This window comes from Nuphar pumila, chromosome 1 (genome assembly GCF_984573655.1).
Source record: "Nuphar pumila chromosome 1, dmNupPumi1.hap1.1, whole genome shotgun sequence".
Lineage (NCBI taxonomy): Eukaryota > Viridiplantae > Streptophyta > Magnoliopsida > Nymphaeales > Nymphaeaceae > Nuphar > Nuphar pumila.
In genome coordinates, this window is record NC_143249.1 from 76197802 (window position 1) to 76223538 (window position 25737).

General features: G+C 36.4%; 1 protein-coding gene across 3 annotated transcripts; it reads left to right on the top strand.

Annotated features, from left to right (window-relative positions):
- The first annotated feature begins 3508 nt into the window (after nt 1–3508).
- Nucleotides 3509–25203, top strand: LOC149849036 (uncharacterized). Of its 3 annotated transcripts, none has more exons than XM_089998448.1 (4): nt 3509–3927; nt 9651–9770; nt 9860–9884; nt 24678–25203. In XM_089998448.1, the coding sequence occupies exons 1-4, from the start codon at nt 3621–3623 to the stop codon at nt 24715–24717; spliced, it is 492 nt and encodes a 163-aa protein (XP_089854574.1). In that variant the 5' UTR covers nt 3509–3620; the 3' UTR covers nt 24718–25203. The 3 variants fall into 3 exon arrangements, with proteins under 3 accessions (XP_089854574.1, XP_089854568.1, XP_089854563.1); XM_089998442.1 differs by lacking the exon at nt 9860–9884 and adding an exon at nt 24463–24544 and having other exon boundaries at nt 24678–24815; XM_089998437.1 differs by lacking the exon at nt 9860–9884.
- Nucleotides 25204–25737: the final 534 nt, after the last annotated feature.

Sequence of the window (25737 nt, forward strand, 5' to 3'; positions counted from 1 at the left end):
GACCTTAGGTCTGTTTGATGTCACTATTGTAAGGGTTTTGGTCACATGAAGAATAATTATCCCATTCATAAGAAAAAAAAGGGTGGTGAATATGCAACTTCTACCGAGAGTGAGGGTATAATGCCCAAGGAGGAGCAGTCAGGTAGTTATTCATCAGCTGGTGGTGAAGGAATGAGTAGTGGGCAGATTTAAAGATTAGAGCAAGTTCAATAAAAAATTCAACATCTTCTTCTTACTCTACGACTTTTGCCTCCTCCTCTAATATTGTGTTCTTAAGTATCTTAGGTCATTCCTCTGTTTGGCTAACAAACTCAAGGGTGTCATGCCATATAACATTTCATGAGTCTTCTATGTATGTCTCCAAAGTAGGTTTTATTACTTATGATTCTTATCTTAGCAGTAAATTCAATCTTTCTCAAGTTTATCATATTTTATCTCTTGCAATGAATATCATTTATATGGGTCAAATTACCAAACTTTACTATAATGTCATCTTCTCTTTTGTTGGTTGTGTTGTGTAAGATTAGTTGTTAGGAAAAAGGATTGAAATTGGCCATAGAAAATGAGATCCATACTATCTGCATTGGATTGATATGAGGGAGCAAACGAGACTTCACATCGGATATCAGTTTTGGATGAGTCTGTTTTGTGGCACCAGAGAATGGGGCATATTTCTAGCTTTAGGTTACAAAGTTTAGTATTATCGAAATGTTTTGAAAAATTCATGCTAGTTATGTCAAATCATGTTAACGATTGTGTGAGTTGTAGATTAACCAAGGATCATGCCTTGCCATTCAAATCTAGTGATAGATAATAAAAAAGTCCTTTTGATTTGGTATATTAAGATATATGAGGTCATTCTCCTATTGTGTCAAAAAGAGGATCATCCTATTTTGTTACTTTCATAAATGATTGTACAAGGTTTATATGGGATCAAAACTCTGTGTACTGGTGAATACATTAGTTATGTGTTTGAAAAGTTCTTGCAAGAGAGGTGTGGTTCATCAAAGTCCCACCCTTACACTCCTGAACATACATGTTTTGAAAATAGTAACATCTCTTTTGTTTGGAGAAGAGATACCCAAAGTACTTTAAGCATACACAATTCAATTGAGTGTTTATCAGATAAATCATATGTCATCTGGAGTATTATAAGGCATATTCTCTATTTAGAAACTGTATGAAAAAGTTCTAAATTATGAAATGTTAAGTGTTCGGTTTCGTATGTTTTGTTTGGTTGGCCAACAGATACATAGACAAGTTATCTCTTAAAGTTGTCAAATGTTATTTTCTTGGTTTTACTAAGGGTCAAAAGGATATAAGTGCTATGATCCAACTGGAAAAAGAGTGTGGGTATCTAGACATGTGGTTTTTTAGGAGAACATGCTATACTTTAATCAACATGGATAAAAGTTAAAAAATTAGACTGACCTGGCCTTTTTTGTTCCCTTTGAAAAAAGGGAAGGTGAGAGAGAGATGATGGAGAGTCAAAGGAAGCATGTTCTAGATAGAGAACCTATTCAAGGAGACGTAAATGTGTGATTGAAATTATATTTTTTTATCAAGTGAAAGAGCAGAGAAGTGAAGAGGCCAATCTTGATCTCATTCTTGGGACAACCGGTTTGGGACATCAACAACAAAAGTTAGAGTTATCATCTTCTTCTTTTACATCTTCTTAGGTATGTAAAAGTTTTAGACCGTCTGTACTCTTATCTCATTTTGTGTCTTATGAGTCCTTTGATCCTCATCATCATGCTTTCCTAGCCTTAATTTATTCATATGTTGAGCTTGAGCCCTACACAGAGGTAACAGTAAAGGAGGAGTGACAAGAGCCATAGTTGATGAGATGAATGCAGACATGAAAACTGTTAAAACCTTTTTCAAAAAAAATATAATTCACAACAAATGAGTATAGAAGTTACAAACAAAGGCAGAAGGTATAAAGCCAGATTGATAGCAAAGGGGTGCAATCAACATTTTGGCATTGATTTTCCAAGAACCTTTTCTCCTATAGCTCATATGACCATAATTAGTACATTGCTAGTAGTAGCTGCCATGGAGTAGTGGAATCTTTGGCAGTTAGATGTCAATAATGCATTTTTGAATGAGCATTTACAAGAAGAAATATATATAAAATTACTACAAAGATACTCATATCCATAAGGCAGAGTGTGCAGGCTTCATAGAGGAGCTCTATTATGAAATATCACATTTTCTCTTTCAATCAATTCCTTTCTTCTTTGTCAAATTGTGAATCCAGGTTGTTCCCTTCTTGATGATGAAGTCCATCATCGCGCTTGCTGACCTTGGTCACTGTCTTACGGTCTTAGGGTCCTATCTAGTATTCTTGTTTGTGTCAATTTAGTATCATTCCCACCAACGCCCCCATGCATGTCCCAAAAGAATGATTTACCACCATTTGTGTACCCATTGCCTGATACAAATATTTTATCTATTTCTTATTTTTACAGAGTCCGAAGTCTAATTTTTTATTTATACTATTTATTTAAGAAAATTATGTTACGGTTGTCCATGACTTTTTGTGACACTTTACAGCACATTAAGATTCAACCATATTTGCTATGGTACACATTTTACAACACTGATTAATAGTAGGACCATCGTATTAGATATTCAATGGTATAGCCCATAAAAGCCATCGCTATATAGGGCATGCTTGAATCCTTCCATTTATGCTCCTATAAAAGAATTATCTTTGTTAAATTTTATAATTGCCACTTTTATCATTCCAATGACCTTAATAATTGAAAAATCAAAGGTGAGCTCCAAATGTGCCAAGTTGAACCATAAGCATCGAAAAGGGTGACAAAAAGATCACCAGATGCTTTGGTACCTCTTATCCCGGTAGCTTTCTGATGATATCTCAAATGATGATTCACTGTCAAACACAAACATTTGTATACCAAAAAAATGACAATAGCAATTTGAAGAACTAACGATGACATTCAAGATCAAGAAAAGTGTAAACTATGGAACCAACAATAAACCACGAAATATCAGAAGTTCCAACCAGATCCAGTGACAGTTCTACGCTTATCCAGAAAAAAACACGGTACAGGTTTGGATGTCACACTGCGGTATCCCAAATTTCACAATTTTCTTTGTAAATGACCGCATCGAAATACACCCTTAAAATATGCAACCGACACAAACATGGATCTAGCCATCGGGATGTGAGAGCCAAAAAATGATCACAAAAAATAGTTTTCTTTTTCTAAATCCAAAGCTATTTATGAATGACGAGATTCTGCAGAGAAATGAGTATTGAATGGAAATATTTAAAAGGAAAATAAGAGGAGGGAGGGGAATTTTTTCTTACGTTCTCTCGAATTGGGAATTAGGGTTTGGTTGCAAGGAGTTGGCAATCGCGTTCCCAAAGCCTCTCTCATTCTTGCAGAGGAATATAACCTTTAGCTCTGAGCGGCTCCAGTTTCAATGTCAAAGAAGGGAAAGGCGATGACCACAGAAAAGCGCAAGCAGAGGGGAAATTTCCCTCCCAATTAATTTAAGAAAAAATTACAAAAGCATGTATTTACAACTAAGTTTTGAGAAATTACATTTAACCGCCAGTATTTGGAGCCCATCGCGTACCCGACCCGATGTCCACGCCTAGGCCCCTATCGCCGCAGGACTTTTTATTCACAAAGGCTGCCGTTTGCGGCTTCATTTCCTTCTTGGTCTCGAGGGGCTCAGAAATCAGAATCATAAGGGGGAAAAGGGAGCAAGAAGCAAAGAAGAAGAGGAGGATGGGTGGTGGTGGGAGGGAGTCCAGCAGCATCTCTCTAGACGGGGTGAGGGACAAGAACGTGATGCTGCTCAAGAAGCTCAACACTGCTCTCTTCCCCGTCAGCTACAACGACAAGTACTACGGCGACGCTCTCTCCTCCGGCGAGTTCACCAAGCTCGGTCTCTCTCTCTCTCTCTCTCTCTCTCTCTCTCTCTCTCTCTCTCTCTCTCTCTCTCTCTCTCTCTCTCTCTCTCCATTTGTTTCTTATTGGCTTCATCTAGTTTCTAACACCACTGTGAATTTACCGCGAAATATCATCGAGTGGTGAATGGTGTTGTTGATTTAAGATGTGTAGGAATTGGAGATGGATATCTGAGCGCATGATTGCCTCTTTTAGAATCCATCGGAAACATATTAAACCTACATCCTAGCTTTTAACCCACCTAGTCCCACCAGTCAACATTTGCTTGGTCACAAATGAATCAATGTGCCCATCAGTCAAGGGCATTTGATCAAGAAGATAAAAGCACCGACAAGGTCAGTTTGTGCTTGTTTTCCTTAAGCGCTCATGACCATCTTTCAGTTCATTGCTCATTTATTTAATCACTATTACGATTTTATTAAAATATCATTCATTTAATATAAAGGGTTTTCTCTGGGAATAATGATATCGAGGGCACACACTAGATCAATTAGTTGGAGTGACGTGCTCTGGCGTACCATTCTGGAAAGTCTTCCATCTTAAGTATAGGACATCTATTTTATTCACATCTAGTGGTTCTTCGGATCGATGAAAGATAATGACATCCACCTTAGAAAGTAAGGTTTCAAACATGCTGTTCACCGGAACAAACAAGAGAAACAATGGATGAACTGCTTGCTGAATCCAACATCACTTAATTTCATTTGCATCTTGAAATTATCACGGATGAGAGGATGAGATAACTGGAAGCTTTTCTCTCAAGAAGAAAACTGTAAAATTTTGTTTAGACAAAGTGTCATTCTCCTTATTCTGCGTTCACAAAATTTAAAGAAAAAAATATTTAAGCAAACATAAGAAATGGAGTAGCTTAAGGGTCTTCAATCTTAAATTATTGCAATGGTTTGTCAAACAACATCTGAGTTTCTATGTACTATTTATTTGTTCTAAATTTAAGTAAATCATACTCTTCAACTTCATATATTATATGTTTCACCATTTTCTTTCTAACAAATGCATTTGTGAATCCGATCTCTTCCTCTTGATTAATAGATTATTTAGTTTCACACTCTCAAACTTTTGAGGATTGCCTTATTTTTTTATATTTCTTGAGAATATTGAAGGAAGGCAGTGTTTGTTCTGAAAATTGATGAAGTTGTTGAAGTTTGAATTGCTGTATTGTCGCATCCATTTTTTCAATAAAGCTATCCACCTTGTGGCATCAAGATTAGGTCATTTTAGATCTTCAATGAAATCTTTGATGTTCTGTATTACTATTTTTAAAGAACAGTCATTTGAATCATGCCTGAGATTGCTGATTTTGATGGAAGGGAGTTACTTTTATGCAATTGTCCAACCAGCTATTCTATGTTGAGTTCTTTCATGTAGCACTTGCAAGTCCAGATGGAGAAAATTTATATCAAAACCATCCATCCACAAGATAATAATATCATATCGGTGGGGCTATGGTGATCATTTGATAAGATCTTGTTTGACTTTATTTTGTGCAAAAAGTTTTGATTTTCCTTCATGTAACTTTATTCGATCAATAACTCATCTCCAAGTAAGTGTCTAAGAATGATAGTTAATAATGTAAAGGGGTGTCATGAGGATGGACATCTCCATATTGAATTTGTTACATTCCAAAGGCTGTTCAATATGTCCATGAATGAAAGAATTAGACCCACCATATTATATTGTTGAATAACAAGAAGTTGAAAGCTGAAAGGATGAAGGTAAAGCTGTTTGTACATCACTTTTTACTAACAGTGCAGTGAAAATTTCAAAGTGTGAAGGTCTCTCTCTCGCCCCTCCTCTGGGTGCACACTCCATCTCAATCATATCATAGTTCAAAAATTTCCATTTCACAGCCACAATCCAGTTTCACTCGCCAACATGCTACACCCTGGATGAAAGTGCTGAGTCTGCTGACGAAGACTGCCAAGATTGGTTCAAGCCTTGCTCAATAAGACTGGGCCAAATATGGCCACAAGATGCCTACCACACTTAACAGTGGGCAGTCGGTTGGGCCAAGCCTGATAGCTCATGTCTTTCCAATAAGCCAACTAGCTAATTGACAGATCAGAAACTGTTCGAGCCTGACTCACACTTTCACTCAGCTGTCCAAGCTCAAAAAACCTTGGCCTATGCCCAACCTGAACGGGCTAGGGCATTGGTGGCTTCTATGCAACCTGGACTGATGTCCAATCTTATCTTAGATTCATTTCTATAGTGAGAATAGACCTAAAATTCAATAGCTTTTGTCGTATGTAAAACCAGTGTTGTACGTATCATACGATACATATACCTGTGTCACATAGGTGCGGGTACGAGTGCGTATGCGGCGGTGCGGCACTTTAAAAAAGCTTGGGTGCGGGGGTGTGGGAAGTATATATATAAAATTTTTAACAGTTTTAAGTTAACACCGTGTATTTGTGTGCATTTATGTATATATATAATATATATTAGATAAAAATGGACTTGATTAGGGTTAACTGAATCTACTTTTTGGATAGAAATGGACCTCAGTGTAGTTGACTTCACCTAACATAAAGAAAGTTGTGTCCAAGTGTCGCACCCGCCTAGGTGCGGGTGCGACGCAAGTGTGGTGCCCTATTAGAAGAGTCCGTGTGACATAGATTATTACTTTTGGGTTTTGTGATACGATACACTCGTATCACGATATGAGTGTGAATCGTACCCGTATCAGGTGTATCGTACGATACACCTTTGTATTGTGTCATGTTGTACGATGCACCTTCGACACCCTTTAAAACGGCCAATTTTTTTTTCATTTTGGGTTTTAAATACTTTTTAAGGGCCAACTTCTGCATTTGTCTAGAGGACATTAGAAATGCATTTCCCCCATTTTTTACCCAAAAAAGTAGGTTAAGGTAAAAAAAAATGCATTTTCACCATTTTTTCACTCAAGAAAATAGGTTAAGGTAAAAAAATATTTATTATGAGTAAAATTACAAAGCTACTCAAAAAAAAATTTATGTCTCGAGGGGGCGCTGCCCCCTTACAACCACAAAAATTAAAGATTTATATCAAGGTAGAAATCAGGCTCCACACTTCTCCAACAAAGATGACATAAGATGATTCGGCATGACAATGGGGTACTCATGTAATGAGTGAAAACCGATTGAAAATCAAGTACAACAACTGTACAACTATTGCCATAATATTTTTGTTTATGTAATATTAAAGTATGAGTCTTGTGGTATGTTCTTAATTGCAAGATATTTAATATTTTGCATTGTTCTTGTTAGATAGTTGATGTTTGATGATGTCTTATACAATTCATACAGACATAAATGTGATTTTATGGTTGTATTTTGTGCAATTCATCATTGTTTCATATCATATGTTTTTTTAGAATTTTTGTTATTTTTACTATTTTTCTTGATTTCTTTTGGATTTTTTGGAAATGTTTTATTAAAAACGTATGATACAATACAATATAGTGTTACTTTGAGTCTCACCGATATGGGTAACAATACGATACTTACAACCTTGTGCAAAACCGTTGTACAAATTTGTGACATCATTGAAAAACTTATAACCTCTAAAAAATGATGATATTCACGCTTCCTCCATAATATTCCCTCTTTTTACATTGTAATCATTTGTGGATTTTTTGAAAATGCTTCCATGTATGGCACATAACTACTTGAATACTATGATATGAAATGAACATGTTTCCTCTGCAACATTCCCCCCATTTCACATTGTAATCATTTGTGGACTTGTTGAGAATGCTTCCATGTCCAACACATTTTTGGTGGAAGATCATTTTTAGTCGAATATTTCATTGGTTAATTTTATGAGATATTCATCTCACAAAGTTGAGGTACTTTTTATTTGTAAAGTATCGTTAATATTTTCTTTCAGTGGGTAGATATTGGTTGATCAAAGTCCAAGCACGTTTGTTTGTACGTGTGTGAGAATCATTCTTTCAAGTTTTTGAAAGATGCTTCTCAAGAGAGCCATTTTTTCATGTGATTGAGAATGTGAGAAGATGGTTCCCTGATGGTTGTTTCAGAGAATGCTTCAATAGACAATGATTCCTCAATTTTAAGAGAAAGGGAGTCACTGGGTTGACGAAGTGCTTCCATTCCACAGAGAAAGATTCTCTTCTGAATAAGAATCAGAAGAAAAAAGTGCTTGCAAACATGCTCCTCTGTTGTTGTCGTTCCTGGTAATTAGTTTATACTTTATCCTTTTTCTCCTATGTCACATAGGTGCGGGTGCGGGTGTGGCGATGCGGCACTTTAAAAGAAATTGGGTGCGGGAGTGTCGGAGGGTATATATATATATATTATTTTTAACAATTTTAATCTAACAGTTAACACTAATGAAATAAAAACAATTATCATATCATCAATTCATCATACGTAAATTCATGCAATGAATCAAATCAAATCATTTACAGTTGTTATTCTTCGTCTATAAAAAATAACACCACAATTAAATCAACCTAAATATATTATGATTATGTTAAGTGAATTAAGAAAATAAGAAACAATCAAACTCTTGATTGCACAAGAATCACTCATTATCTTTCTATTCTCATATTCATCTTGTATTTTTTTGTATTGTGTTTGCTTCCTTTGCATCTTGAAATGCGTCATGTGCTGATATCTTCAACAAATGAGGCTTAACTCTTGTGTAAGACCCGACATAATCTATCTCAGAAAGCTTGCATCGAAATCTCTTATTTTCACTACTTCGTCCAGCTTTTTCAAGCTTATCCACATGTGCCCATAGTGGCCCATCATCACATGATACCGCCGACGAACGAGAACTAACACCACCATTACCACTAACAATAACACTAGCACTACAAGCAGAACTTACATGTGGAGATGAGGATGACATAATTTCTTTCTCTTTGTTTGCGAGTCCTTTCCCTTTATTCATCATTTTTATCCTTAAACCCAAAACAATAATTTTTTTATTAAAATAAAATTCATATGAGATTTTGCGGCCTTTATCTGTCATTTTCGGCTTGGGTTCAACAAAGTCAAACCCCGGCAGGCCAGGGTTCAGCAGTAGGGCTAGATTCAGCAAAGTCAAACGCAGCAAGGTTGGGTTCAGCACTTGCGGCAACGAGGGGAGGTGGAGGAAGATGGAGAAGGAAGAAGAAGAAAGATAGGAGGAGGAAGAAGAAGAGGCGGAGAAGGATGAAGAAGAAAGACATAAGGAGGAGGAGAAGAAAGAGAAGAGAAGGATGATGCCGAGGAGGAAGAAGAAGAGAGAAAGAGAGGGGTACCTTGTAGTGGCCATCGCCGCCGTCAGAAGAGGAGGGGATGAGTCGGCGGAGGAGGGGTATGGAGTCGTGCCCTAACCCCCCCCCCCCCCCCCTTTCTTAATTTTTTTTGGTCTAAAATGGACTCGGTCAGAGTTGACTGAGTCTAGATAGGACACATATAACCCTGGGTGCAGTTGACCACACCGAGGGTTATGTCACCCAGTTAGCCAGTCCCTTTGACGTAGCTTTTCTCATAGATTTTTTTAAAACTTTTTGCTGGATACTCATGTTCGATGATGCATATTTTAATAGATTTTGTCCTTTCTATAACTTCTCTGCTGATAAATGAGATCATAGTTAGTATTGGATACTTTCAAGTAAAAATAGTGTGCATGATGTTTGGTGGATTTTCTGTTTTGCTTATATATAAATGATGTTTTTTTTTGCAGCCTACTACAGTGATATTTGTGTTGGTGCAATTGCATGCCGCCTTGAAAAGAAGGATGGTGCAATTCGTGTTTACATTATGACATTGGGTGTTCTGGCTCCATATCGTGGACTAGGAATTGGTGAGTCTCTAACCTCCTACCAGCAGCATCTGATCTATAGGCTGTTCACTTCTCAAAGCTTTTAATATTTTTTATTTGTTGTCATTCAGGTCAAGCTTACTGTCTTGCAGTTAGGTGAGTATTATGTGTGGTTGCACCAATGCAAAATTAACCCAAATGAATATTAAGTAACTGCATGAATATTCTTTGTTAGTAAAACTTCATCTCAAGGCTGTTTACAATTGGGGCATTGTAATATCTTCATCATTTGGTCTTCTAATCATATGATGAAAATGTTGCACAAATTAAACTGGTGAAGTATCCTTTGAAATAACATTCAAGGAATCATTTTTATGCTTAGTTTTTTTAGCTCTTTTGACTTTTGTTGGTTAGTTGGATTACCCCAACTTGGGTACACAGGGAGAACATCTAGATCTTGTGCATTTCTTGGATCTATGCAATGTCTGGGTATCCTCTTGTCTAGCTTTCTTATTGCAATCTGCTCTCATGTCTTATTAATTTGTTTCGTATTTTTTAGTTTTACGTGTGCATTTTCTCAATTTCCAGTGGTCAAAATTTGCCAATATCATCCCACCAGGGCTCCACTCATTTTGTAGGGGTGACGTGTGAATGTCACCAAGTTACAGAACGTCACAAGTTCAAAACCCACAAGTGGTGTCCTTAGTTGTCAAAGGCAGCACCTAGGCGGGCTAGGTGCAGGGCCACCACCTAGGCTTATGAGTCTCGGTGGTAGGGTCCTGTTTTATCGCTTATGCTACAGGGACATGGTTGTCCTTTTCTTTTCTTCTTTTTTCCCTCTTTTTTTTCTTTTTCTTCTTCCTCTCTCCCCAAACCCTTTCTTTTTTCTTCTTTCCTTCTTTTTTTTTCCTCCTTTCTCTTTTGTTTTTTCCTTCTTTTTTTTCTTTTTTTTTTCTCATTTTTTCTCCTTCTCTTTTTTGCCCCTTCATCTTCTTCTTCTTCTTTTTTTCCCTTTTTTTTTCCTTATTCTTTTCTTATTTTCTAATCCTCTTCTTCTTCTTCTTCTTCTTCTTCCTCCTCTCGTCCCTCCACTCTCTTCTTTTTTTATTCTTTTTGCTTCTTTTTCTTTCTTTTTTTCTTCCATTTTATTTATGTTCTTTACATGTATGCCAGTGTTTTTCACACACACACATGTATATGTATATATGTGTGTGTATGGGGGGGTTCTATGTTCAATATTATGCAATTTTCTGAATTTTGTGATATTTTACATTGACTTATGCATACTTCATTCATAGTTACAATCATATGTTTGCTACTAATTTAATTATTTATTGTAATATTTTTGCTTTTCTTAATGTTTTATTTTTTTGGTCCTCCTTTTAGGGGTCTTTCGCCTAAGCCCCAACTAGCGTTTTTGATAATTAAGGTGGCATCCCTTGCTGCATGGTCAAAGCTGGGTGTACTCCCCGGTGGGCAAGGGGGGACTCAGACTGTACATTCAACAGTGAAGTTGACAAAGTTCACCAAGAATCATTTAAAATCACCAGCATCAGATCTGTTTTCACATTTAACATATTGGTAACCAGTTTAATGAAGAAACAAATATAGGGGTTTGTTTATACATGTTTTGTAGGCACTTTTCTTGTTTGTGTTTTCCAGATACTAAAAGGTGACATTAACTGATTTTTCTCTTTTTTTTCTCACTTTAGTTATGATATTTCTTTTTTACTTCAGTTTATAATATATCTAAGTATATATTCTTTAAGTTGTTTTCATAATTTATTCTGACTTTGTCTCTGACTAGTTTCAACAAATTTTCATTGCATATTTTTCTTTTGTGATTCTTTTAATGGAGAGAACACAGAGGCAGTTCAATTGCTATGGATCTCAGGCTAATTGTTACCACTTAATGGTTGTCTATGTTGTATGATCCACTAAAATAGTAAATTGAACAGATTCACAGGATTAACATGAATAATGGGACTTTATTTTCGGACCTATGGACTCTGGCAATCACTTCTCTTGAGGGCAAAAATTATCTTAGCGTTTCATATGTATCATTAGTACTTTAAAATAGCAGAGAAATGTCATACCTTGTTAGTCATTAGATGAATGGGGTGGGAATAATTGTAAAATGAACCTTGTGATCTGTGGGGCTGAGGTTAGGTAGGAAACTGTGTTTCTTTGAGGATGTGTTAGCAATTTGTAAATTCTGCTATAAATAGGCTAGTCATTGTAGTAGGTAATCAACTGAAATTGTTGGAGGAACTCTCCCCCTCGAAGAGGAGTCTCGCCCTATTTCCTATCATCACATTCTATTGACTGTTTCTGCCAGAATTCTTCAAGTCATGCCTGGCTTCAAGTGAGCTGCTTTCTTGAATGCTCAGATCTGCTTGAGCTATTTTCCTTGAGTTTAGGGACAATTGAATTAAAATCTTCACAAATAATTTATGTCTCACTGACCTATCTGGAGAATCACACAATCTTTAGATCGAATTGTCCGAACTCCTATAGTTTTGAGAAGGAACAATAGTTCTCTAGACCATCTGAGACTATCAGTTTGGCAAGCTTATCACTAATAAGGCAGTGTGTTTCTTGGGAAAATTCATCAGCACTCTAATGTTCCATGTGCTTATGATAAGAATAAGTTTCTCATTGAAGCAGAGTGGCTATTGAGAGGTATTTTCCTGTTATTCATCTTGTGGATTTATGCACTCTTCCTCATGAGGTTACAGTTATCTGCCAACATTATGAGATTATGTGTTCAGTATCTTGTCCATCTAGTGAATCATGATCAGGAGGAATAAATATTGTAGTTGAAGCAGCATGACTATCTATTGATATTTTCCTGTTTTTTACCTTGTGCAATGCGCACTTTCTTGTAGCATCAGTTTTACTTACAAATTTTAGTAATCCTTATCCATCAATGATTTTTGCTCTTTCTTATGAGCTTGGTCCAGAGTTTGGGCAGGTATAGTTTTTCATGTATGCCAAGGTTTAGTTTACTTGATGGAATATATTAAAGTTTCTTTCTGCTACTCATTGTAGTTTTATTTACTTGTTTTGACAGCTGCAATACCAGCTAAGCTTGTCATATGTTAAACTGTCGGTCATGGTCTCTCCTTCTTGCATCTTCCTGGCATTTTAGCATTGTATCTTACTGATATAAAGGGCCTAGATATGTGAGGCTTTGAATAAGAATACTGAGTTTTGATCCCTAGTTCTTTCAACGACTTGATTCCTGTTTATATTGAATTTATGTCTCTATGGACCCTAGTTCTATGATGATGGGAGCCATGTAATACATCATCGACAGGATTGTTTCATTTTCCAGATGTACAGGTTTACAAGATATTGCAGGTATATCTGCATTTTGTTTCCATTTTACCTGGTTCCTATGGTTTGTCTGTTTGGGTAGATATTTAAGAATACGTTGGACAAGAGAGGGATATGTTTGTAATTCTTCCATTGTATTTGTATTATATTGTAAAGGGTATTTTGGTAAAATACCAAAACCATATGTAAGCTCAATACCTCTATATATATTCGTAAGGATGTGCAGCCGACCCCTATTCCCAAGAGAGGTTAGCTGGAGTGATTTCCTCATCATCTTCTTCACCCTTTCTCTCCTTCGCATACACCAAGGAAATTTTATATGGTATCAGAGCTGATTTCCCCATCTAGGTGTGCCTTTCCCCTATCCAAACTCTCAATCTCTCCTCCTTTCTTCTTCTTTCTCGTTTTCCTTGATCTTCCTTTCCCCTTTTTCTTCCTCCAAATCATATCTAACCCAAAACAGGTCTGATATTGTTTTCCCTCATCTTCTTCCTCTTGTTGTCATTATCAGATCTGACCTAATCGGACATGATATTGTTATTTTCTTTCTTAACCTCTTTCTTTCTTTATCTGTCTGGTGACCTGCATCGGTTGCTTCCTTCTCCTCAAGCAAATATTATGTCTTATTTATTGATGATTTCAGTAGGTATTCTTGGATATTCTTTATGAAACAAAAATCAGAGGTGTTTGGTGTATTCAAATAATTTCACATGTACTTTCAAAATCAATTTTGGCTTCCTATTCTCAATTTTTAAAGTGATGGAAGGGGAGAATTCTGTTCTCATGTCTTTAAAGACTTTACTTGACCATGTCATCACAGGAAATCTTGCCTACATACTCCCAAACAAAACGGAATTGTGGAAAGAAAACATATACATATTGTAGAAAGTGCATTGAGCATGATTCTCATGAGTGGGGCGCCATATGGATTATGGTTGGAAGCTTTCCATACAGTTGTTCATATCATAAACCACTTACCTGGGAAACACCTTAACTACAATGATTTGAAGGTATAGGGATGCATATGTTATGTGCACGTGGATGATTTAAAATGACATAGATTCGCTCCCAGGGCTCAAGTGTGCAGATTCATTGGATATGGAGATGGATACAAAGGTTACAGGTGTTGGAATCCATTAAGAAGTGTATAACACTGCCACGTTATATTTGATGAAGGGAATTTCAATTTTCAAGAGAATTTGAAGCAAGAAGAGCCTCAAGGAAATAGTCGAATAATGGTTGGAGATGATTTAGACCATTGGGTAAGCTCATCCTTTATACAAGGGGCAATTGGCCCATGTGTAATGCATAAGCATGAGTTTGAGCAGAACGATCCACATGTGGTGCAACAGCCTGAAGTGTCGCGCTTTCATTTTGAGCAGTCAAAGAATAATGATATTCTAACATGTTGATAATGTGAAAAATGACAATCAGAACAAGTTTTGTAGACAAGTATATCATAAAAGAAAGGCTGGAGAAGTGGCTATAACACATGGTGATGACCAATCACTGCATGCTTCACATAGAAAAAAACAATTATCACAGATTTATAATACCAACAATGAAATCATTCGGCTAAACCAGCCAAGTTTTAGAAGATCTACTAGAAAGAAGCATCCCATTGATAGATGGGTTTCATGTGAGACCTTTAGTGTTGAGTATCAAATATATTTTGATGCTATCCAGGAAGATAAAGAGCTGGCTAAGTATATCCATGCAAGCAAAAACTATAGATTGGTTAAAGCGATGAATCAAGAAATAAATGCACTACATGTTTGTGATACTTGGGATATAGTAAACTGACCCTATCACAAAAATGTAGTCCGGTGTAAATGGGTCTGCAAGGTCAAGCACAAGGTAGATGGAAGTGTAGAAAGATATAAAGCAAGACTGGTGGCAAAAGGATATACTCAAGAATATGGTCTAGATTACGATGAAACCTTTAGTACTATAATCAAATAAGAACATTTGATTGAAATTATCGTTAGTCATGATACATGATTGGCGATTGTCTCAGATGGATGTGAAGAATGCATTTTTTCATAGTGATCTTAAGGCGGAAGTCTATATGAAAGTGTCATGAAATGACACATATCCCAATGTACTCCGGAATGCGTCTCATGGGCCAAGAATACAATGCAGTTAAATACACATTCACTATGAAAATACTTATAAAACACAATACTTAAAAATAAAAAATTTCATTAAGGATGAAATTCAAATAATATAAAAGAAATGAAAAATTACAAAAGTGCCTCACTACAAATACTCAAAACCTAGAAAACTACACATCACTCTCTCACCTTCAAAGTCACGTACACACCGATATATATAGGCCAAAATAGAGAAAAGAGAGGATTTAAAAGGGAAGGAGTCCCTTCTTGCCATTGGACTAGCCTCCAACAGCTAGAACATAGTCAACCTAGGCTACCTAGGCTGATCATTGGCTTAGTCAACCTAGGTTGACTAAGCTAAATATATATATATACATTATTTCTTCATAGTTCTTAATTCTCAAGCAAGGTTTTAAAACCCGTGACTCGGAACTCGACTCGTTCTTTATTGACTCGTGACTCGGCGGGTCAACTCGGTGACTCGGACCGGGTTTTGTTAACTTTTGATTTAAAACAAAGACAATATATAAATTGTCATTTAAACATATAAAGGTTTGTAGAATGACTTAATTACTAGTTTAATTGATTAATAAGTAAAATAACATCAAGTAAAACTGCTCTTAATTCAAATCTCACGTTTACGAAAGAAACTACACAAGCAGGAGCAATAATAACCATGCTCGATCATGGTTTACATCCTGAATATATGGACATAGCTGTTGTGTTGCAGGGCCTCAGAAAATCCTTACAAAATTTTGGGAACATTGAACTTTATCTTGATATTCGTAAGTGTGTTTCTGATGTAGAGTTGATTGGACCATGCCTTATATATCTGCACATAAATGCATATAAGCTTTGGATAATGAGAATGCTGTGATGTATATATATATATTAATGATAAATGTGGGCATTTTATGATGTTGGTTTTGAACAGGCTGGCTGCCAACTATTGTGTAGGTCTCAGAGATGGTTGCATGAGGGATCAGTTATGTTAGCTGGATTAGTGGATTCACTCTATGTTCATTGAGGGGTACTGGGTTTGATTCCTTACCTGGAGCTACCAAAAGGAATGAATGATGGACATGTGAAATTTGATTGACTTTTACTAATTTTGTGATTTTATATTAAGTTGGTAAGCCTATTGTTATTATGTTATTTGTTCTTTGAAAAATGAACACTTACATATGAAAAAATTGCCCATAACCTTTGAAAAATGAAAAAAGAAAAAAGTGCCCAAAACTCGCCCGAGTCAGCCCAAGTCAACCCGAGTCAGGCCGAGTCAAGGCCGAGTTTTCGCAGAACGAGTTTAGCTTGCCAAGTTGACTCGTTGGAGGGTCGAGCCGAGCCGAGTCAGCCGAGTTACCGAGTTGACTCGGCGAGTTTTAAAACCATGTTCTCAAGAGAACATAAATTTTTTTCAAAGATAGATTTATAAATCACTAATGACTTTAAACATTCTTGAAAAACATGCATCATTTTATTTCACATATATTTATCATATTAAGGCATAATAATCATATTTATCTTGAAATATTATTTTTTCAAACAACCATTAATACTATGAAGAAATAATGCACAAAAGAGCAAATCTCAATACATTTTTATACAACGAAAGGTACAAGAAATGATTTCCATCATTTAATTAAGAGAAGTCAAATAAACAAAGATCAATTACATTTTTGGAAGCAACATTAGATATACAACAAAAGAATCACAAGAACCAGTTTTACCAAAAAAAGTAATACAAAGAGAACATTTTCAAGATCGATCAGATGCACATAATAGCCACTATAGGCATACATATAAGAAATTTCACTATGAAATGCTTAGAAAAGCATGTAATGAAGTATGTGGAGTTAAAAAAACAAAGTGCAAAAACACATACAAGTCCAAGCGTCGGCAATACAAAGGCTTGGAGTTATAATATAATTACAAAAGTGCATAGACACAAGTCCACTATGGGACAATACGAAGAGTCAACAAAGGGCAACACATGCAAGTAAAAATATATTGAATACATTCTTGGGAAAAATATACACTTATGCAAATTATGCAAGACAATCAATCATGGAGTAACTCATGTAATTAACACATAATGCAAAATGCATAAAAATATTTCAACAACCATTTCTCGTAAAAGAGCAAATGAGTTTAGAAAAAATTACGAAGAGATTAAAAAATCTCATACATCATAATGAATGAATTGCGCAAATTAGAACACTAGTTTGATCACTATAAGCTATCACCTCACTAGACCTTCAATCCTCAAAAATCAAGTGTATCAACAACTAGAACAAAAGCATAAACATAATACCACTAAAGGGCAAAACACACACGAAGGTGTGTATAAACATCTCTTGTCATATAATGACACTCAAAACAAGTGTATTAATGACTAAAACAAGTTCATAATCACAATGCCAACAATGGGCTAAAATCACATACGAAGGTGTAAATAAACATCTCTTATCTACATGTAATGACACTCAAAAAATAAGTGTATCAACGACTAGATCAAGAGTATAACCATAATGTCAACAATGAGCTAAAAACACACACGAAGGTATGAACAAACATCTCTTGTCTACATATAATGACACATAGATAAGAGACATAACAAGGAGAAGACACTCGAGGTAAGAAAGTTTGTAATGAAAACAAACTATCATCTTCAAAATCACATACACACCCATATATATTGGCCAAAAGGGAGAGAAGAGAGGAGTCTAGCCATTGGACTAACCTCCGATGGCTTATTCAACCTAAGTTGACTAAGCTATATATATATATATACCAAGGATACATTTATCTTAACAGAAAGAACCACCAGGCTATGCAGAAGGTGATCCTACCAAAAAGGTGTGCAAATTGAAAAGATCTTTGTATGGTTTGAAACAAGCTTCAAGTGCTTAGTTTCAGAGATTTTTTGATGAAATTAGAGTCTGAATTCTAGAGAAGTCAAATGGATTATTCTTTTTTTACTTGTGTGGGGATCATCATATATCTATACTGCTCATATATGTTGATGATACTGTAATGAAATAAGCGGAAGAAACCAAGAATGCTAAAGCATTCACTATGTCCCACACGGACAAGTGCAACATGCACAAGAGAGCAAATCCACTAAGGGATATACAAAGGGCCTTATAAAAAGGCTACACACATGAAAAATAATATCACTATTATTGAAGAGGAGCTCTCAAGAGCAGTACCACATACATGGGGTGTTCCCCCTATTTATAAGAAAAGGAGACCAAAGGGGCTCCCAATAGAGTCGTTGGGAGCCCCCAACGGTCACATATGTGACCGTTGGGGGCCCCAACGACTCCATTGTGGGGCCCCTTTTCGGTATCCAAAAAATACAAATTTAAAAATAAAAAGAAAAATAAAAAATAGTGAAATAAGAGAAACAAAATAAGTACCCCTATGGGGTACTTTGTGAAATGACCATAATACCCCTATCGGGTATTATGGTATTATTACATATGTTTTAACACCCCCCCTCAAACTTTACGGGGGAATGACCGAAAGTTTGCCAAGGAGGAACAAGAAGCGAGGAGCAGGCAGGGCTTTGGTGAAGAAATCGGCAAGTTGATATTCTGAAGTGACATATGGCAGTGTTACTGTCCCACGAAGATATTCATCACGTACATAATGACAGTCCATTTCAATATTTTTGTCCTCTCATGGAAAGTGTGGTTGCTGGCAATGTAGATGGCACTTTTGTTGTCGCAACAAAGCTTCGAAGCCCCGGTAATTTCGACTCCCATATCTTGAAGAAGACTTCGAAGCCACACCAGCTCCATTGTAGTAGTTGCCATAGCCCTGTATTCTGCTTCAGTAGAAAACAATGAGACTTTCTGTTGTTTCTTGCACCTCCAAGCTATTAGCGAATCTCCTAGGAACACACAAAAGCCAGTAGTTGAGATTCGATCATTTGGGTTTCCTCCCCAGTCAGCATCAGTATAAGCTAGTAAATCTAAGGAAGAGAGTGAGGATAGGAATAGCCCTTTAGTCAAAGTATTTTTAATATATCGAATGATCCGGAGCACAGCACTCATATGCACAGATGTAGGAGCATGCTGAAATTGGCTTGCAGAGTGCACAGCATGAGCAATATCGGGCCTGGTGATAGTCAGATAGGTGAGGGAGCCTATGAGTTGCCTGTAGGGCGTAGGATCATCCAGCAGAACTCCATCCTCCAGTCGTAGTTTAGCATTGATAACCTCGGGAGTTTCCACCTTTTTATCATCTGAAATCCCAGATTTGGAACATATGTCTGCAGCAAGCTTCATCTGTGACAATATATACCCTCGAGGAGAGTATGCAACTTCTATACCAAGAAAGTACCTGAGAAAACCCAGATCAGACATATCAAAATTATGTTTTAACATATTTTTAACTTTAAGAATACCGCTTTCATCATTGCCAGTGATGATCATATCATCAACATAAAGCAGAAGGATGATTATACTATTACCTGCATGTTTAACAAAAAGAGCAGTGTCAGTATAACAGGAGCGAAATCCCAATTGTAACATGATAGCACTAAATCTATCATACCAAGCCTTAGGGGCTTGTTTAAGACCATATAAGGCTTTTAATAACCGAAGGGTTTGACCTTGGTTAACACTGATTCCCGGCGGAAGGTCCATATATACTTCTTCATTCAACTGACCATTAAGAAAGGCATTTTTAACATCTAATTGGAATATAGGCCATTTCTTAGATGATGCTACCGCAATTAAAGTTCTAACGCTTGTCATGCGAGCCACGGGAGCAAAAGTCTCCTCATAATCGATGCCATATTCTTGTGAGTATCCCTTAGCAACTAATCTAGCTTTATAACGCTCTAGGGAACCATCACTTTTTGTTTTGACTTTGTAGACCCATCGACATCCTATAGCTTTCTTATTTGGAGGAAGATGAACTATTTCCCAAGTTTTAGCTTTATTTAAAGCATCTAGTTCAACTTTCATTGCTTCAACCCAATGAGGTATACTTTTTGCTTGATTATAATGGGAGGGTTCATAGTAAGAATGCAAGGCTATTAGACAAGCTCTATATTTAGGTGAAAGAGTTTCATATGAGACAAACCTATTAGGTGGAATTGATTCTCTAGAAGAACGCCTTAGGGAGGTTTCTTCTAGGGGTTCATTAAGCCGCAAGAATTTTTCTAAAGCACTAATAGGTTGGGCTTCCTCACGCTGAGTGTATACTTGGAGATTGTCACCATTAGTTGGTGATACATCATTATCATGAGAATCATGAGTATTTTCTAAAATTTCCGGATGACTCAAAGAGTCATCATTTGAATCTTCTAAAAGATCATTGATAAACATATAATCAATTTCATTTTATTTTTCCAATATGTCAAATCCATTTTCATCTTCTAAAAAGGTTACATCTTTGGAGACAAATAACTTATTGTTTTTATGATCAAAGCATCTATAGCCTTTTTGATTTTCACCGTATCCTAAAAATACACATTCTATTGCTTTAGGTGACAATTTATCTCTTTTATGTAAAAGAACAAAGCATTTACACCCAAAAATCCGAAGACGATTGTAGTCGGGTGTCATATTAAAAAGTTTTTCATAAGGAGAGATATTATTCAATTTTGAAGATGGCATCCTATTGATTAAATAGGTGGAGGTTAACACGGCTTCGGCCCAAAAATTTTTAGGAATATTTTTAGAAATGAGTAAGGATCTAGTGGTTTCCAAAATATGCCTATGTTTTCTTTCCGCTAGACCGTTTTGTTGAGGAGTTCTTGGGCAAGATTTTTGATGACAAATGCCATGTTGTTTTAGATATGATTGAAAATCATTTGATAAGTACTCTCCACCCGAATCGGATCTAAGAATGGATATTTGACTTTGAAATTGATTTTGAATTTTTGCATGGAATTCTTTAAAGAAGTTAAAAACTTCCGATTTAAAGTTAAGAAAATAAATCCATACATATCTAGTATAATCATCAATAAAAGTAACATAATATGAATAACCACCTTTAGATAGAACCGGAGATGGCCCCGAAACATCGGAATGCACCAATTCAAAAGGTCTTGTTGTCACAAAGGATCTAATAGGAAAAGGAGTAGACTTCATTTTGCCAAAAATGCAATCTTTGCAATTGATATCTTTTTCTTTACAAAACTTGTGTCCAAAAGGAAAAAGATACATTTTAGAGTAACTTGGATGTCCAAGCCTTTTATGCCAAGTTTCAATATTTTTGTCTTGGACATAAGTACAAAATGAGGTATGTGGAAGCATTAAATTATCCATAAAATAAAGGTCTCACTTCCTATGGCCTTGCCCAATCCGCTTCCCGGACCGGAGATCCTGCACAAAGCACCCTTGGGATGAGAAAGATATTTCACATCCATGGTCGGCTATTTGAGAAACGGAAAAGAGGTTAAGATTTAATTTTGGAACTATTCTAACTTTTGGAACAAGGAAATTTTGAACATTTTTAGAATCAAGAGTTCCAACACCATTTATTTTGAGAAAAGTTCCATCGGCCGTAGAGACACAAGACATTTTTGAATTGGTGTGCACATTGGTTAATGCATTTTCATGAGGGGTCATGTGAAAAGAAGCTCCGGAATCTAAAATCCAAGAGTACGTACCGGGAGGTGATGATGAGGCAATGGCGGCACCGGAGGTGGAAGAAGTGACCTTTAAAATTTGTTGAAGAGCCAAGGAGATTTGTCCAAGAGTATCTTTGAGATCCCCGTTCTTGCCGTCATCTTCTTTGGTGGTGGATTCTTCAACGGAAGCCACCTTTGGCTTGAATGCCCCATTTAGCTTTGGGCAAACGGGTTTAATATGTCCCGGCTCATAACAATGGTGACATATAATCATTTTTCTTCCACCACTCCCTTGCTTACCAAAATGAGGTGGTTTGTATGTTTTAACATGATTGCCGGGTTTAGATACGGCAAGAACTTCCTCTATGCTTTTACCCATGCTATGCCTAGTCTCTTCTTGAGTAATCTCGGCAATAGCTTCTTCTAAGGGAGGAAACGTGGATCTATGGAGAAGTGAGGATCTCACTTGTTCAAATTCGGGACGAAGCCCAAATAAAAATTGAAACAATCTATCTTGTTCCATTTGTTTTTGTCTTAGAACCACATCCTCCATAGATACCCATTTAGGCTCTAAAAGAGCCAATTCATCCCACAAAGGATTTAGAGCACTATAGTAATCTTGTATGCTCATGTCTCCTTGTTTTGTGGTTCTTACTTTTTCTTGCAAGAAATAAGCTCTTGCAAGATCCTTTTGGGTAAACATACCCTTCATAAAAAACCAAGCTTCATTTGCCCGGCGGAATTTTGCAATATTTGCACATACCTTAAGTTCGACATTATTCATAAACCATGCTAGGATTTTTGCATGGTTGCTCTCACAATCTTCCATTTGATGATTATAATCTTCAATGGCCTTGAGACGAGCATCGCCTTCAAGTGCTTTCTCTTGATCTCCTTCCATCTTTGTGAGCTTAAGTTGGGGTTCCGGAACGGTTCCCATTACATAACCCCAAAGCTTCTTGCCTTTGAGATTATTCTCCATTGCGGATGCCCACATCATGTAATTTTTTCCATTGAGTTTGAATGATAGATCGATCTTGACTTCCATTGCTACACAATGAAGATGTGAGAAAGAAAAGAAGTAGAGAGAGACAAGATTTTACCTTTAGTAGATCTTATGGCTCTGATACCATGTAATGAAATAAGCGGAAGAAACCAAGAATGCTAAAGCATTCACTATGTCCCACACGGACAAGTGCAACATGCACAAGAGAGAAAATCCACTAAGGGATATACAAAGGGCCTTATAAAAAGGCTACACACATGAAAAATAATATCACTATTATTGAAGAGGAGCTCTCAAGAGCAATACCACATACATGGGGTGTTCCCCCTATTTATAAGAAAAGGAGACCAAAGGGGCTCCCAATAGAGTCGTTGGGAGCCCCCAACGGTCACATATGTGACCGTTGGGGGCCCCAACGACTCCATTGTGAGGCCCCTTTTCGGTATCCAAAAAATACAAATTTAAAAATAAAAAGAAAAATAAAAAATAGTGAAATAAGAGAAACAAAATAAGTACCCCTATGGGGTACTTTGTGAAATGACCATAATACCCCTATCGGGTATTATGGTATTATTACATATGTTTTAACAGATACTTGCTTTTTGTGTTGAATCCGAGTATGGGTCGATCTATCTTTTACTGTGATAATCAGAGTGCCATCAAGATTTCTTTGAATCCTATTTATCACGAAAAGACAAAGCATATTCAGATAGATCAACACTTTGTTAGGGAAAAGATAGAAGATCAAGAAACAATGGTCGTTTTGTAGGTTCGGAAAATCTAGTAGATATCAATGTTGTGAAAAGCATTGTGGCGTAGCGCAACGCTCCACCAAAAATGAAGTGAGTTTCAACCCTTGTGGCGTAAAGCATAAGCTCAAAAATATATTTTTGAAAACTTTAAAAAACTTTAAAAAACTTTAAAAAATATTTAAAATTACAAATAAATAAAATAAATGCTTTATTAATGAAACAACAAGCAATAAAAAATAGAAAATCTCAAATAAATACAGAAAAATATGAGATTAACATGTAAAAGTAAGATTAACTTTATTCTCACAGTGAGAAGGATGGAGAATCATATTCTTTAATATTGCTGCTGCTCTGAAATCTTTTTCATGTTAGCATTAGTCTAGATATGGAGGGCAAGTGACGGTAATGCTCTTCTACTTGATGTCCGGGAATGAGCTGACTTAGTGGGGGGAAGAATGACATCCTGTGGAATTGGTCCCTTCTAGCCTTGCAGCTTCTAGTTCGTTGCAGACCACTCCATAAATCTTATTGAATGAGCATTTCACCCCTGGTTGAGTCCATGTTTGCATGGAAAAGATACGGTATTGCTTGCATACTTCACTGGTGAAAGATGTTCACTGATGGGACTGACAGGATAGACAAGGGCTTAGCAGCTGTAATGTAGTATATATCCTTTGTAACCTGGAATCTTGACCATAGCAGATAAATTTCCTCTTCATTCCTTTTGTTTTTCCGTTCTTTTCCTTTAGCACATAAAATTTTATTTCTTTCTCTTGTGAAAACGGCAGATAAAGTGAACATTCCAGAATTTTTTAATGCTAGCTATGGATTACAAATTTATTTTGCAATATGCATTAGTTATATGTAGGGTTTGTATTCATTTGTGAGTTAGGAGGTTTTTTGACATTTTTCCTGTGATTTTTATTCATAGATGATAGCTACTTCTTTATCCTCAGAATTTCTTTCAAGTCTGATCTACATAATCTAAAGTTGCCAACATCCAGGATCCTGAGGTTCTTAACCTTCTTTTGACATGCAATGTTTAGTGCACCTTTTTGTTTGGTCATTTAAACATCATAATTTGCTCATTTAATCTCTCTCTCTCTCTCTCTCTCTCTCAAATATAATGTAGTCTGTGTTTGACAGGTACAAGGTTATTGAAGCATGTGATGAACTTATGCTTTAATGAACAGAATATTGCTGAGATCTACTTGCATGTGCAGACCAACAACGATGAAGCTATTGAGTTCTATAAGAAATTTGGGTTTGAAATTACGGACACTATCATGAATTACTACACTAATATCACTCCCCCTGACTGCTATGTTCTCACAAAGTTTGTTACTCATGCCCCACCAAAGAAAGGATGACTGAACCACCTCTAGAACATCCTTTTCTATCTACTTTAGTTAATGCCAAATCTCAGCCACCATCTACGGCCTTCAGTGCAATTTACTGTTCCTTTTGTTGAGGTTGTTGGCTTAGGAAGTAGCGTTTGCTTCAGACCCAAAATTTATGCACCTGCAGGGTTGTATTTGTACTTACAGTTTCTTTTGTGTTCAGTAGTTTTGTAGCGTGGAAACCTGATTTTGGCATATCTGAATTCAGTGGGCACATACAAGGACAATAATTTGTTATTGATGCATCAGACTGGATATCAATACTAGTTGTAGTGGAACATTTCGCTGGCTTTATCGCTTCCTTTGCATGCAACACTTGAGAAACATGTGAAGAATCCAAGTGTCTTATAGAAACGACCAACCCACCTAAGCATATGGCTGGGACCTAGGTGAGGTCCATTTTGAACGATTTTCTTTTTTTGCCGAGAGTTGAGACAATAAGAATGCTCATGAACAATAAAAATTCTCTTCTAAATATGTTTCCCTAAAAAAGCCCTTTGATTATGACGTAATCTTTCAAGATTTCACATATCCTCTTCACCATGACCTTTCCAATACTTTATAAATAAAGTTTTTTTTTGAAAGAAAATAATTCATTCAAGAGCAGAGCATATGATTGGCCAGAGTACATAATATAGAAGAGATTCAGGTGACGAGGAGTCACCCTTTAGCAGAGACAAAAGACTACCCTGAATCATGCCCTCGTACAAAGAAATGAATCCTGAAACGACAATCAATTCCATTGTCTCTGATCTGTTCCTTAGTAGTCTCGTGACTTAGAGTCCGAGGGAGTTGAAGTCGCCTCC